Source organism: Narcine bancroftii, chromosome 8, assembly GCF_036971445.1.
Source record: "Narcine bancroftii isolate sNarBan1 chromosome 8, sNarBan1.hap1, whole genome shotgun sequence".
NCBI classification, from domain to species: domain Eukaryota; kingdom Metazoa; phylum Chordata; class Chondrichthyes; order Torpediniformes; family Narcinidae; genus Narcine; species Narcine bancroftii.
This window is the reverse complement of record NC_091476.1, coordinates 37,890,465-37,903,704: the sequence shown is the minus strand read 5'-3', so window position 1 is coordinate 37,903,704 and position 13,240 is coordinate 37,890,465. Positions and strand designations below refer to the sequence as shown.

Genomic DNA, 13,240 nt, shown 5'->3' with positions numbered 1-13,240 from the left:
TTGGATGCAAATTGGAATTTTTCATGCCTCACAGATTTTATTGCAGGCAAGTTGTGCACTAAGGAGTTGGTGATGAAGGATTTGTATTATGTATTTTTTTTTAAATTTAGACATACAGCACAGTAACAAGTCAGTTCATTCCATGAGTCCGTGCCGCCCAATTTGCACCCAATTAACCTTCACCCTGCTATGTTTCGAATGGTGGGAGGAAACTGGGAGCTCCTGGAGAAAACCCACGTAGACATGGGGACAACGTACAAACTCTTTACAGACAGCATGGGATTGGGACCCTGATCTCTGGCACTGTAAAGGCATTGTACTAACCACTTCGCCAACCGTGCTGCTGAATTTCATAAGCAAGATCAAGTGCATGCATAGTTGATTCAGAGATTGACTTACCAAAGTTTGAGAACTGTTTTGCTGGTGATATTGAAAACTCATTCCATTTGCTTCATGAGCTTAAGTGCAGCTGAGTTGGATCAGGCTATCATTATTTGTCAAAGGTTTGAAAATCTTTTCCATTTGATGCCAGAAAGTTCTTAATGTTGATTAGTACTGAGGTATTTTAGTATGTATTTGAATCAAATTTCATCTATCCCAAAGACAGACTGCATCTGATCTCTCCTCAGAGACAATTACTAATTTCTCCCAGAATAACTTTGTGTAATAGCTGAGAATGTCCTGCTAGGCTGATCACTCAGTTTGCAAGGCCTGACAATGTCGCAGTATCCAGATTGAGTGTGGCACAGCTACTCTTGGGATTAAAGTTTTCCCACACATTTGGCTGGTGTACTTGTGGCAGTTTTAAATGTGCTGAATCTTTGGATGCATTTTTGTAATAACACTGATTCATATGCAGTATATAGGTTTGCTTGATTTGCATCTCAATTCCAGTTTTGAATGCCAAATCATCTTTCTTCACCCCCAGACAATTGTTCTGACATAATGTTATTAGCGAGGGACTTGGTGAGCATGAGCTTCCTCATTGAACAGAATTGCAACAACGTGAGTGAAGATCAGTCATTGATCTGAGTTCTCATTCAATGTGGAGTTAGGGCTGTTGGAAAGGTTCCCATTTATTGCTTCCACACTGGAGAAATAAAATAAATAAATAAATAATGTTATTTGCGTTTTAAAAATTCAAAACTTTTTTTTTCCCCCATAACACTTTTGTCAATTATGTAAAAGTAGCAGACAGTACTGTAAATGTAGCATTTTTTCTTCATTAAGTTGTTCATTTGGGTAAGAAGTATCGAGTTGCATTGTTTTACAAAATGTATTGTTCCAGGAAAATGGAAGCTTGACAGTAAAAAGTCTTTTGTTTTCAGTTTGATGAAATTTGTCACAGTTCCTTTGTGAAATTCTGACCTTTATTTTGATTGCTTGAGATAGTGGTGGTAGAAAATCTTGAAGGGCAAATTTGTATTACTGTGGGTTGTTAAATATTTTTGGCTCAATTAGAATTAATTTCCATGATAAATGTACGGTAAGTTTCAGTATCTTTCAGAGCATAAACATTTACAGTATAATTACATCTAGAGCAACATTTGTTTAAAAAAAAATTTATAACAGGCATTTATCAGTCTAGATTAGATTTGAATTTTAGTTTCACTTTCTCAGTAGTTTGCTGGTTTCAATAGATAATGGCTTTCTTGTCCAAATCTTTCATGAAATTATTTTAGATATAACTAAACATTGGAATTTACCAAGTCCAGATCCCTCATGAGAACTTCCTGAATAGCACTAAAGCTTGCTTTGTCATCAAATTTAGCAACCATGACTTCAGCAACTACCCTTTATTTCCAGTAAAATCCCAGGTATCCAGAATTGAAATAACTGGCAAAAAAAAATTGAAGAAATTTTTAAAAAATTAAGATAAATAAGAATAAATTTTAAAAAATTAAAGTAAAGTAAATATTCTCTGAAACAACACAAACCCACGGTCGTACTGGAAGGGGTGCTGGGCGACACTAATAACTACTCTGCCTTAGGGCAGGAAGAAGGTATTTTTGTGTAATATTACATACTTTGTGCTGCTGCAGACAATAAAGGAATCAAAGTCTTGAAGAAGCATCCAATTTAATTTTACTTGTAACTTAACCTCTTCGTCTCCTTTATGTGATATTACTTTTATTGGTGTGTGATTATTCCAATCCAAGTCAGGAAGATAAACGATTATATTTTAACATATCATTGGGCATCTCTTTTCCCCAAGTGCTTGTTCAATGAATATTGATTTCCCCCCCCCCCCCCTACTGTCTGTGCTTGTTCATTAGAATAGTTGAACTCCAGTCTGCATTGCAAAGATATTTTTTCATCATTTGCATGAGACATGTAGATAGGTTTCTAATTTTTCTTCATGATAAAAATCTAATACTAAAGCAATAGAGGCTTGAGGTTAATTGCTTAGCTTCTGTCTCATGATTTATGGTTTCCTGCTGTCAATCTGACTGATCAATAGTGTTCAGCCGTTGATCTTAAACTAACTTGTGTCTTGAAATCCTTGGTTGAATGCAAATGCAAGTATAATAGGCACCACCATGAGGCTCAGAAGGGATAGGTCAATTTGAAGAGCTTATTAAGAAAAAAAAACTATTAGGTTACAGAATCAATACAACTGAATAGGGAGTGAAAATTAATTGTGTCCTTGTTTTTACAGGTGCTTTGGTGGACCAGGCAGTTTTTGAAGAATTTATCCAAAGCTACCTTCCTCAATTGACTGACCACATGACAGACATGACATTTTTTTCATCAGTTTCCTTATCCTGGTTTCTGACCATCTACATTTCTGTGTTGCCCATCGAAAGTGCAGTGAATGTCGTTGACTGTTTTTTCTATGATGGTATAAAGGCAATCCTGCAACTGGGCTTGGCAATTCTGGATTATAATGTGGACAGCTTGCTGGTTTGCAGAGATGATGCTGAGGCAGTCACCATTTTAAACAAGTATGGAACTTTAAATCTTTGTCGCCTTTGTCAAGTATTATGGCATTCTGTTACACTTTTAAGGTATCATGACTTATTATGCCAAGATTGAAAATAGTATTGCCAATGCAATGCTCCTGTTTATGGTAGTTTGGAGGATTTTGTGATCCATCTGTGTATTGCAGATGAATTTTATTATTTCATATGCATGGGTATTTGGAGCTTTATCAATCTGAGGGCTACCCTAATTCATTGAGACTTGTTTTCCTTCCATCATCATTCCTTGCAACTTTGGCAGTCAACCGACCCAAATGTTTGGGCTCTAGTTGGCCAAATGCATAATATGTTTGATCAGTTCCCTGAGTTATTCTGAACGAGAGTAGGTCTTCAGATTTTTATGGTAGGAAATACATAACCCAGAATGTATACTGTAGCTGACTGTATACCAGTATTCTCAACGTCAATTCACTGAAAAGTCCAAACCAGTCTCACTCAATTCAAAGCTGGTTTTGCTCCACCATGGCTATAAATACTTGATGATTTGTCAATTTAGATACATTGTTAAGAAATATTTCTAGAATATATCTGAAAAATACTTTTGTCTTTGTCGTAAATTTCACATGTATGGTTTGATCATTCTGATAAGGTACATCTTGGCTTTAATACCTCTATCAGTAAGCAGTTTAAAATTGCTTCGTAGATTTTTTGATAATGTCACCAACAAGGACAGCCCTTTACCACCAATGATGCACCATCCCCCTGTAGGTTGTGACATTCAGCAACCTCCTACTAAAGTGGACATAACTGAACTTATCCTGGATTCTTATGAGGTAGGTGACAAGACTGCTATTACAACTGTTGTATATTCATTAATTTTTTTCTGCAATATCATTTTTAATCCCCATCTGAATATTACACTGATAGAAAGAAGCAGTCACTGAACCTTCGAAAAACACGATGTCAGGATCTCCTATGATAGGAAACAGTTTTGATTTTTCCAAACATATCTCCTCCCTCCCAGGACTTTTATGCAGGCACTGTAACCATAACTTTGCCACTAATCAGTGTTGCTCACAAAAGTTAGTAGCACGTGAAATGTTTATTTTGCTCTACAAAATGGTGCATCTGTGTTGTAATCTAAAATAGATGTTTTGCTTAGTGTCTTCATTGAACACAGATCTTCACATATAAAATACGTCATTTTTTTTCCAAGAAACACTAAATTATATTTCTTCAGCCCTGTTCCCAATCAAACGGTTTAGCATTTATGGAGGAGAATTTAAAGTATTGTCATTATTAAACAGCAAATATAGCAAGAATACTTGTGATACTCTAATTTGCCGTCATTCTTTTGACATTTTTTGGTTGAGGAGCCACAGTAACTCTTGACTCTGCATTGAAATAACCCAATGGGATCTTTTGCGCTTTCTTGGGAATTTAATGGAGCCTCTTTTTGAAATATGGGACTTGAATTAGCCTTCCAACTGGGAGATGAGTATTGCTAAAATTGGTTTGTTAAAATTTCCATGCAATTTTCTGTCACTAATTCTCTGTGTTTTGATTTTCATTAATCATTGTAATGTCAAACAATTGAATGAGAATGGAGTACAAGGGCAGAATTTTTTGGATAAGCCTTTTTTACATAATTCTTTGAACACACATTGCAGAAGAAGGTCTCCTGACTTCCTAGCAAAATTACCCAGAACATGTTTCTGAGTGAAATTCCAAAACTCTACCATACTCTATATTGTATGCCTTAAAATTTGATTATTGAACTCTTCTATAACATGGACAATTTCATAAGTGTACTTGTTTAGAGTTTAAGGTTTTGAGTTAATTTTGCTGATTTTTTTAGAAAGTAATTGTTACTAACATCATTACATTGAATGCCCATAGTATCGTTTTTTTATAATGGTAGATTGAAGTAAAAATCAATTCAGTTGGTGCATTTTACTTCTTCCTCGTGATATCTGTTCTCTCACTATTGTGTAACTAAGATTTAGAGATCTTTAAACCTTTAGTGGCGCAATTGTTTTTGGTTACTCCTGTCATCTTGGATTTCCCTGTTTTCCCTCATGCATTCTTTTGTGGCAGCCCGCTGCCTGATAGGCATCCTGGCACACAAGATGATAGTCGAATGTGGAAATCCCACAGAGACCATGCCAACTAAATGGCCTTTCTCCCTGGGCAGACGAGCACTGGTGGGAATGCCGACCAATTGGCAGCCGGCAAGCCCGTGACGTCATTTCCACCAGATGACTGTACCTACCTCATTTCTTACTTCAGTGCCCTGCCATAACATGTGATACATTGGTAACCCCAAACTGGTCCAAATGCTGTTTTGGACCCAACAATGGAAGATGAAGCAACACTCCACGCAGTTTAGTGAAACTGCAGACATTCTGGCCTTCGCACTTGCTGGAGTGATTCGAGCAGGTTGAGGCCCAGTTCCAGTTACAGCAGATCACAGCTCACAGCTGACGCCAGGAGGTACCACTATGTGATGGGCTTGCTCAACCAGGACACAGCCGCCAGTGTAAGGCAAATATGTGGCCAAGAAGAACTGTTAACCTGCACTTTCAGGCTCTTGAAGCAAGACAGCAAGGCTCCACTGTTGCGCATGGATGGTTTGGAGGACAGGGCCTTTTCGCCCTCATGAGCGACATGTTGGCTTTAACCAATGGAAACAAATCTTACCTGTTCTTTGAGCAGATCTTCTTAGAGCAACTACCAGAGGATATCCGACTGCTGCTCGCCAAGGAGGATTTCAGCAACCCCAAGAAGGTCACAACATGAGCGGATGTGCTCTGGGGAGTAAAAAGAGACACTAACGTTGTGATGGAATAAGTCTCAAGGCCTCGCATGCAGTGGACAACTAGACTGCCACAGTGAACCAACAGGCCAACAAACCTTCCCCCCCCCCCCCAGATGAGCAGTACTGCTTCTATCATCAGTGTGGAGTTTGGGGGCCCATCGATGCCGCAGCCCCTGCATGTTCCAGGAAAACATGGCAGCCAACCGTCGTTAATGGCTGCGGTGGCCGGCCAACGTGACAGTCTCCTCCACACATGGGAGTCCCTATTGGGGCAATGGTTCCTAGTCGACACGGGGGCCAAGATCAGCATCCTGCCCCCCCCACCCCTTCAGCCTCTGACACCTGCAACGGGAAGCCGGGCCCATTCCTGAGGGCAGCGAATAATTCCAATATAACAACTTACTGCATCCGCAGCACACCACTTCACTTCGGGGACAGCCAGTTCATGCGGACATTCACCCTGGCTGCAGCCCAACAACCACTCCTGGGAGCAGATGGCTCCCTGCCTGTTAGTGGACCTTAAGGGGTGGCAGCTTGTACACGACAAAACTTCTCCCTGGGGGAGGCAAAACTACCCCCCCTCCCCCCACCCCACCTACATTCTGCCTCTGGTACCAATGAGTTTGCACGCATCCTGGCAGAATTTCCCTCCATCGTGGTGCCACAGATTACCTCAGCAGAACTGAAACACTGGTTACAGCACCACATTCTCAGGGCACGCTGCCTCCCCTCCGAGAAACTCAACTTCACAAAGGAAGAGTTCTGAAAGATGAAAGAGCTGGGAATCGTGCAACGGTTCGATAGTCCCTGGGCATTCCCCCTGTACATGATACCAAAGGCAGCAGGGGATGAAGGTCATGTGGGGATTACTCCCACCTTAACAAGGCCACCGGACAGGTATCCTGTGCCCCACATGCAGGACTTTACTGTGAACTTACGGAAGGTACAGATATTTTCCAAGGTCGATTTCATCAGGGGCTCTCACCAGATCCCGGTCCACCCTGAGGATGTTGCTAAAACTACCATCATCACTTCCTTCGTTTTGTTTAAGTTCCTTTGGGCTAAAAAATGCTGCTCAGACATTCCAGGAGCGGCAGGCCAGGATCTCAGGTTTATGCTCATTTATTTGGACGACATCCTGATAGCCAGCCGCAACTACAAAGAACATGCATCCCACGTTATGCAGCTATACACCAGCCTCACAGAATTTGGCCTAACCATCAACCCAGTCAAATGCCATTTCAGGTGACTTCCTGGGTCACAGGATTAATAAACACAGGGCGACACCTCTGCCCAAAAAAGTAGAGGCTGTCAGGAGCTTCACCAAGCCACACATGGCGAAGGGCCTTGTGGAGTTCGCCGGTATGATTAATTTCTATCACCGCTTCATACTGGCAGCAGCCTGCATCATGCGCCTATTATTCTCACTCATGGCAAGGAAAAAGGAGATCAAGTGGAACAAAGAAGCGTTGGAAGCTTTCTAGAAGCCCATATACGCTCTGGTCAATGCCATGCTTCTGGTGCATCCAGGGATAGATGCCCAGACCACCCTCATGGTGGACGTATCCAATGCAGCAGTGGGGGGACTTGAGTAATTGATTGATGGACAATGGCAAACCCTGGCCGCCTTTGTCAGGCATCTCCGGCCCCCCGAGCTCAAGTACAGTATCTTTGACCAGGGACAAGGACAAACCACCAGTGGCAACCCTTGAAAGACTGAGGGAATGACTGGGCTTGCTAGCCCCAGCACAGCCCTCACTGCATGGTCAGCCCAAAATATTTGTCCCCAGGAACTTGGAAAGCTGCAAGTACGTCTTTGTACAACAGGGAGCACACCAGGCGCCACTGCACCGGCTGTACAAGGGGCCCTACTGGATGATCAGACACAACAGGATCACATGTGTACTGGATATTGGCAGCAAGGAAGTGACATTTACTATTGACTGCCTCAAGCACATTTGGACACCAGTCAGCCAATCAGCCCATCACCTCCGCACTGCAGAGGCAGACCACCCAAAACCAGAGATAGCGCCCGGATCACCAATTCTTAGGGGTGGAGAAGTCGTATGGCAGCCCGCTACCTGATAAACGTTCCGGCACACAAGATGGCGTTCGAATGCAGCGATCTCACAAGGACCACACCAACTAAATGGCCTTTCTCCCCTGGCTGCAGAGCAGGAAACGGTGAGCACTGGTAGGTATGGTGACCAATCAGCAGCCAGCAAGCCCGTGACATCATTTCTGCCGGATGTGGCAGGACAACTAGGCCCAGCAGGCTTGTATAAGGCAGGGAAAACCATTCAATAAAGCAGTACCGACTGTACCTATCTCATGTGTGTGTGCATGTCTTACTTCAGTTCCTTGCCATAGCACTTACTACATCATTAATAATTTATGAATGCATTCATACTTCTGATCTGTAATCTGCCATGTTAAATCAGAAACTATTACTTCAGTTATATATTGCAGCAGATAGAAAAAAATATACTATAGACGCTTTCACCTTTAAGCACTACTAAATTTTATTTGCAGAAATATGGTGAGATTCGATCAATGGAAGTTGAAAGTATGCGACGTAGAACCAGATTGTACGTGATTCAGACTCTCGAGGACACCACAAAACAAAATGTGGTAAATTCTATTTTCCTTTTAATGAGTGAATATATATTCAATGCATTGAGTTTTCTATACTTGAGTAGCACTTTTCTTAAATAACGAAGGTTTTGAGGGTGGTTGCTTTTTGGTATTTCATTCTGGGTGCTGTATCTAAATGATTCCAAAGAAGGTGGTGATGAGATGCTGCCTTGAATTGCTGCAGTAGCTGAAAGACTGGTTATAAATTAAGCAATTCAATTAGATTGTGGATTCTTACAATGATATCAGGTGGACCTAAGCTGAGGCTCAAAGGAGGTCCTGAGGAAATGATTGGCTCTGACAGCCACGGCCGTTGTGTTAGTTAAAATAAAATTGAGCAAGAATTTAGTTTATCCATGGCTTCCTATTGACTTCAACTTTTCTGAGGTTTTTGATGCCGTTGGCTTATCTCTGGATTCACTTGATCTAAAGTGGAAACAAAATGTTTTCAGCATTTAAATCATAAAGATTTAAAATGATTTAGAAAGGGTTGTTTGAATGAATTCCCACAAGCAAATACTTCTCAATGAAATTTAGAGTCCGCCTGCTCTCGAGCCAATACTGGTCAGGTTTAAATTTTAAATTTGATGGCCACGACATTGACCTCGATGGGATCTATGTTCAATGCTCAGAAAGTCATCTGGGCTCATTGGGGTCACCAATGTAGCGGGAGCTACAGCTAAGAAACATGCAGCCACCATGTTGGATGTTGTTAATGACTGTTTTATTCAAATCTAGACTGTGCCCCTTTAAGGGCAGCGTGAGCTCAGTCACCACGTGCTTCATGATGTTATAACTGCTGCCCCAGGCATGCGCTGGGCTGGAAACATGATGGAGGGGAACTCCCCGATGCCGCCATCTTCTCATGGCTGCCCCGCCACATGGCGTTACAAGCGGGGCTGGTTCGCCATGAGAGAGTGCACCGCCGCAAGACATACATTACAGTAACAGGGTCTTCTCGTCCACATGCCTGTGCCATTCAAATGTCTCAATTAACCTACAGCCCTGGAACATTTTGAAGGGTGGCAGGAAACTGGAGTACCCGGAGGAAATCCACAGGGAGAACGTACAAACTCCTTACAGCGCTGGATTCAAACCCGGTTTGCTGGCAGTGAAACAGTATTGCACTAATTGTTAAGCGAGCAGTGTCAGTTCTTTAAGCAGATGATGAAAAGCAAAGCCTGAAAATATAAAATTAAACCATAACATTCTGTTAATGTTCAGCAGAGCAGAGAGCATCTATGGAGAGAGAAAATAAATGCTACAGGCCAATGAATTGTCATCAATTTGAAGCTTCAGTTTCAAGCCTCAAATCAATTAGCCTGACTAGTATTTCCAGAATTTTTGTTTTAATTTATTGTGCACAGAAATTGTTTGCATTGTGGACAAGGTCATTCCTTTGGTTCGTGTCTCTCGTCAACCCAGTTGCCCACTTTTTCATGATGCAATGAGGATGACAGGTGAGCACACTGTTAATTACTGAGGTATGCTCTGGGGCTTGTCAACTGTGACATGCAAACCCATAAATATGGAAGAAAAGGATGTTTATTCTATCAGTTTTGTCATATGTTGAATGTATTTGCTCCCTTCATGAACCAATGACACTCATTAGTCTAGCAATCTCTACAAGAGGCAAGTGAGAAAGAATAAAAGGCCATTCTTTGAGAAAATAAACTTTTTGGGAATTTCTTGCTGAAGTTCCTTCCTAGTCATTGCTATTAAGGATGTTACAATGACGAGGAGGTCACAATCTTGCCCCACCTTTAGAATTGAGCCACCATTTGCTTGAGGGAATATTTTGGGTGCTAAATTGTATTAAAATATCAAGTTATCAGGCCCTTGTTTAACTTATGGGGATTGTTGCTTTAGCATTTTGTATTACACAAAAGTTTATTGAATAGTTATTAAGACAAAAATACAAATTTCATGTTCTGTTAACATGGTTGGCATTTTGTAGGTTATTTGCAGACAAAGGCTCCACCCACCACAATAAAATATCTTGTTTTTTTGTTCAGGTTAATGATCAATGTTGATTCTTTATTGCCAGTTGCCAGCTTTATTCCTCATTGGTTTCCTCGGGGTGTGGTTTATTCACTTTATTGCACATGTTTCTGATTCTATCACTGTAATGGTGGCAGATGCATCTTTGTTCAGATATCTTTAACTTGTATTCTACTTAAATTCATGTCAAGTGTTGAAAGTCAGTTATAATATCTAGGATGATGACTTTAGTGATCAAAAAGTTGATTTTAATAAAGTGAGTTATTTATGACCAAATTTAAATATATTACAGTTGAATGATCTTGATCTATCTTGATTAAAGTTTTTCTCTGTTGTACATCTGGTGATACTGCATTTGATTGCAATATACTGAACTATATTTTAATACTTTGAGTCCTTTTGTCTGTGATTTAGCTGCGTGTTGTATCTCAGGAAGTGATGTTCAGCCCCAAAAATTTGGAAGGCCTCTTTGAGCTATTTAAGGTAAATGAATATCATTTCTGTCTATAAATTTCTGGAATAGTTTAGTTAAATGTTGTTGCATATTCCTTCTGTACTTGTATTAAATGTGTAAAATCTTGCAATAAATAAACATCTGCTGTCTCCTATCTTTAAAAATAATGTCGGAAAATGTGGAACCTTAGAAGCCTGCTACATTGGACCTTCACTCCTTTTAGGGCAAAATCCTGCGACTTAAGTTCCCACTTTAACTCGTCATCAATCAAATGTTTGTTCAAAAATCTGAAAGTTCTGTTGAACTGAAACCAAACTGATTATTAACAATTATTTGACACCTTTTGACCATGTTTACATTTGTTGAAGATGATGTATTCATGTTTATTGTCACATTGTACATGGTCCAGTAAGCGAGGTTCTCTTGTGAGCAGTCTCTAACATATACAAAGCCATACAAAGTAGAAGAGCAAGAGCACGATCTCAGAAAAGATCATATTGGTATGTTGCTGGGATAGCATGACAGACCTTTTGTGGAGTTCTGTCATTACTAGATATTGTTACCATAATAATTCTTTGTGCACTTAACATTCCTGCACCATTACAGATCATTAAAGCAGCATTTGAATAGTATAGTCACAAGTGTTTTTAGATTCCACAATGTGTCATTAAATTTAGGCATAAAGCATTGTAACAGGCTCTTTTGCCCACAAGCCATGTTGCCCAATTATACCCAATTGACATCCAACCCTCAGTATGTTTTGAACAGTGGGAGGAAACGGAGCCCCCAAGGAATACCCACGTAGACATGGAGAGAATGTACAAACTCCTTACAGACAGCACGGTATATGAACCCTGGCCCTGATCACTGCCGCTGTAACAGTGTTGCACTATCCACTACACTAATATGTGCCTCCCATCATAATGTCTTAATTTTTTTCTAACTTTGAATTATTGTTATTACTTGATCCTTTTCAGTAGAGTGAAGAATAGCTCTTTTTTTTGGATTTCTGTGCAACGTGTTCCAAGAAATCCTACTTGATTAACTGTGTTTATTGTGATCGGAGTAGTTATTTTCTATGTCACTCAAATATTTATTTCCTTTTTGCAGCGGGAGCATTTCCTTAGCTGCTACTGGATTCCACAAAGTCCAGCACTCAAGCACCATGACTCTAGTCTCCCATATCTGGAGCAGTATCAGATTGACAGTGCACAGTACTGCAGGCTCTTCAAACACTTGAGTCCATGGTCTCATTCTGCAAATGCCAATTCATTAGCACTGTGGAGTTTTCGTCTTCTGGATGAAAATTCTGACAATCTCATCAACTTCAAAGAATTTGCATCCGTTCTCGGTAAATCCTTCGTTTTCAAAATAAGAGATTTGGATTTTTGTATTTAACAACACTTTGTATGAAAGAAAGGATGTATATATTTGTGAAATTTGGAATCTCAAGATAACTCTAAAGTAAGACAGCTTTAGCTGATGTTGCTTCATATTGAAGCTTGGGTGGAAGCAATTGAATGTGGAATCATGAAACATCCCAGAGTAATATGATCCCTTCCACAGAGTTTCAAATTCTGTGGAACATCAGCAGGCACTTTTCTTTAAACTTCTGATTTAGTATCCTGCTACTGCAATGCAGAATTAATTTAATTAGCCTCTCCTGTGTATAACATGCTATTCTATTTCCAAGAAAATGATAACCAGTGTCATTTGATAATGGAAACTTGAATGCATTTTGGGATTATGTCCCATTTGCGTTTGGAAACCACTGATGGTAAGTGTACAGGTACTAACTCTGTCATTCTAACCAGCTGTCCTCACCCATTCCCCAACAATGCATCAAACAAGTGGACAAGTGGTAGAGTGCAGCAGGAGCACAGATGACATTGAGTTAGCTGTGACTTGAGTTGGTGGCTCTTTAGCCCAGAACTGCAAACTGCTTCTGTTGTGAAGACTGATTGCTTAAATGCGCTCTGAATTTCTTTGCTTCGAAAGTTTAGAACTGACCTAAACCAATTCTGTTCTTATACTTTATAAGGTAGATTCAGAGCACCAGCAACTGAAGAAATAGAGGGCAAGGGAGCGTAATTGTATAATTAATATCAGACCTTCCAGAACCAAAATCCAGGGAACTCTCTAGACAACGGGATGCAGAAATCTGGAGCTCTCTTCCTCAAGTCTGATCTGGGTCCATTGGAAAATCTCAAATCTTTGACTGATTTTAATCAGCATGAAGCAAAGTAGAGAAACCAGGGCCCTGAATAACATGGTAGAGTAGACTCGCTTATGCTCCATTCCTTCAGGGAGGTTATGTAAATCAAACCAACAAAAAAATGCTATAGATTTGAGCACCTTCTGTAGTGTGACTGAAAATGTTCTAATCCTTGCATTGCAGAAATGAGGTTGACT

General features: G+C 40.4%; 2 protein-coding genes across 11 annotated transcripts in view; one reads left to right on the top strand and one right to left on the bottom strand.

The window, feature by feature from the left end:
* Positions 1-13,240, top strand: part of tbc1d8b (TBC1 domain family member 8B) — a 55,279-nt gene that overhangs the window by 31,344 nt on the left and 10,695 nt on the right. The window contains exons 12-16 of one of the 2 annotated variants that reach the window (XM_069893452.1): positions 2,660-2,945; positions 3,625-3,754; positions 8,272-8,367; positions 10,789-10,857; positions 11,939-12,179. In XM_069893452.1, the coding sequence (XP_069749553.1) occupies positions 2,660-2,945; positions 3,625-3,754; positions 8,272-8,367; positions 10,789-10,857; positions 11,939-12,179 (822 nt within the window). Of the gene's footprint in view, positions 1-2,659; positions 2,946-3,624; positions 3,755-8,271; positions 8,371-10,788; positions 10,858-11,938; positions 12,180-13,240 lie in introns of both variants that reach the window. The other variant, XM_069893451.1, reaches the window with a different exon arrangement.
* The window catches only part of npas2 (neuronal PAS domain protein 2), a 154,718-nt gene continuing 142,107 nt past the window's right edge, over positions 630-13,240 (bottom strand). For all 9 annotated transcript variants that reach the window (XM_069893459.1, XM_069893453.1, XM_069893456.1 and 6 more), the window contains 2 exons: positions 5,622-5,731; positions 630-1,090 (listed from right to left, as the gene is read on the bottom strand). In XM_069893459.1, the coding sequence (XP_069749560.1) occupies positions 1,021-1,090; positions 5,622-5,731 (180 nt within the window). In that variant the 3' untranslated portion in view covers positions 630-1,020. The remainder of the gene's footprint in view (positions 1,091-5,621; positions 5,732-13,240) is intronic.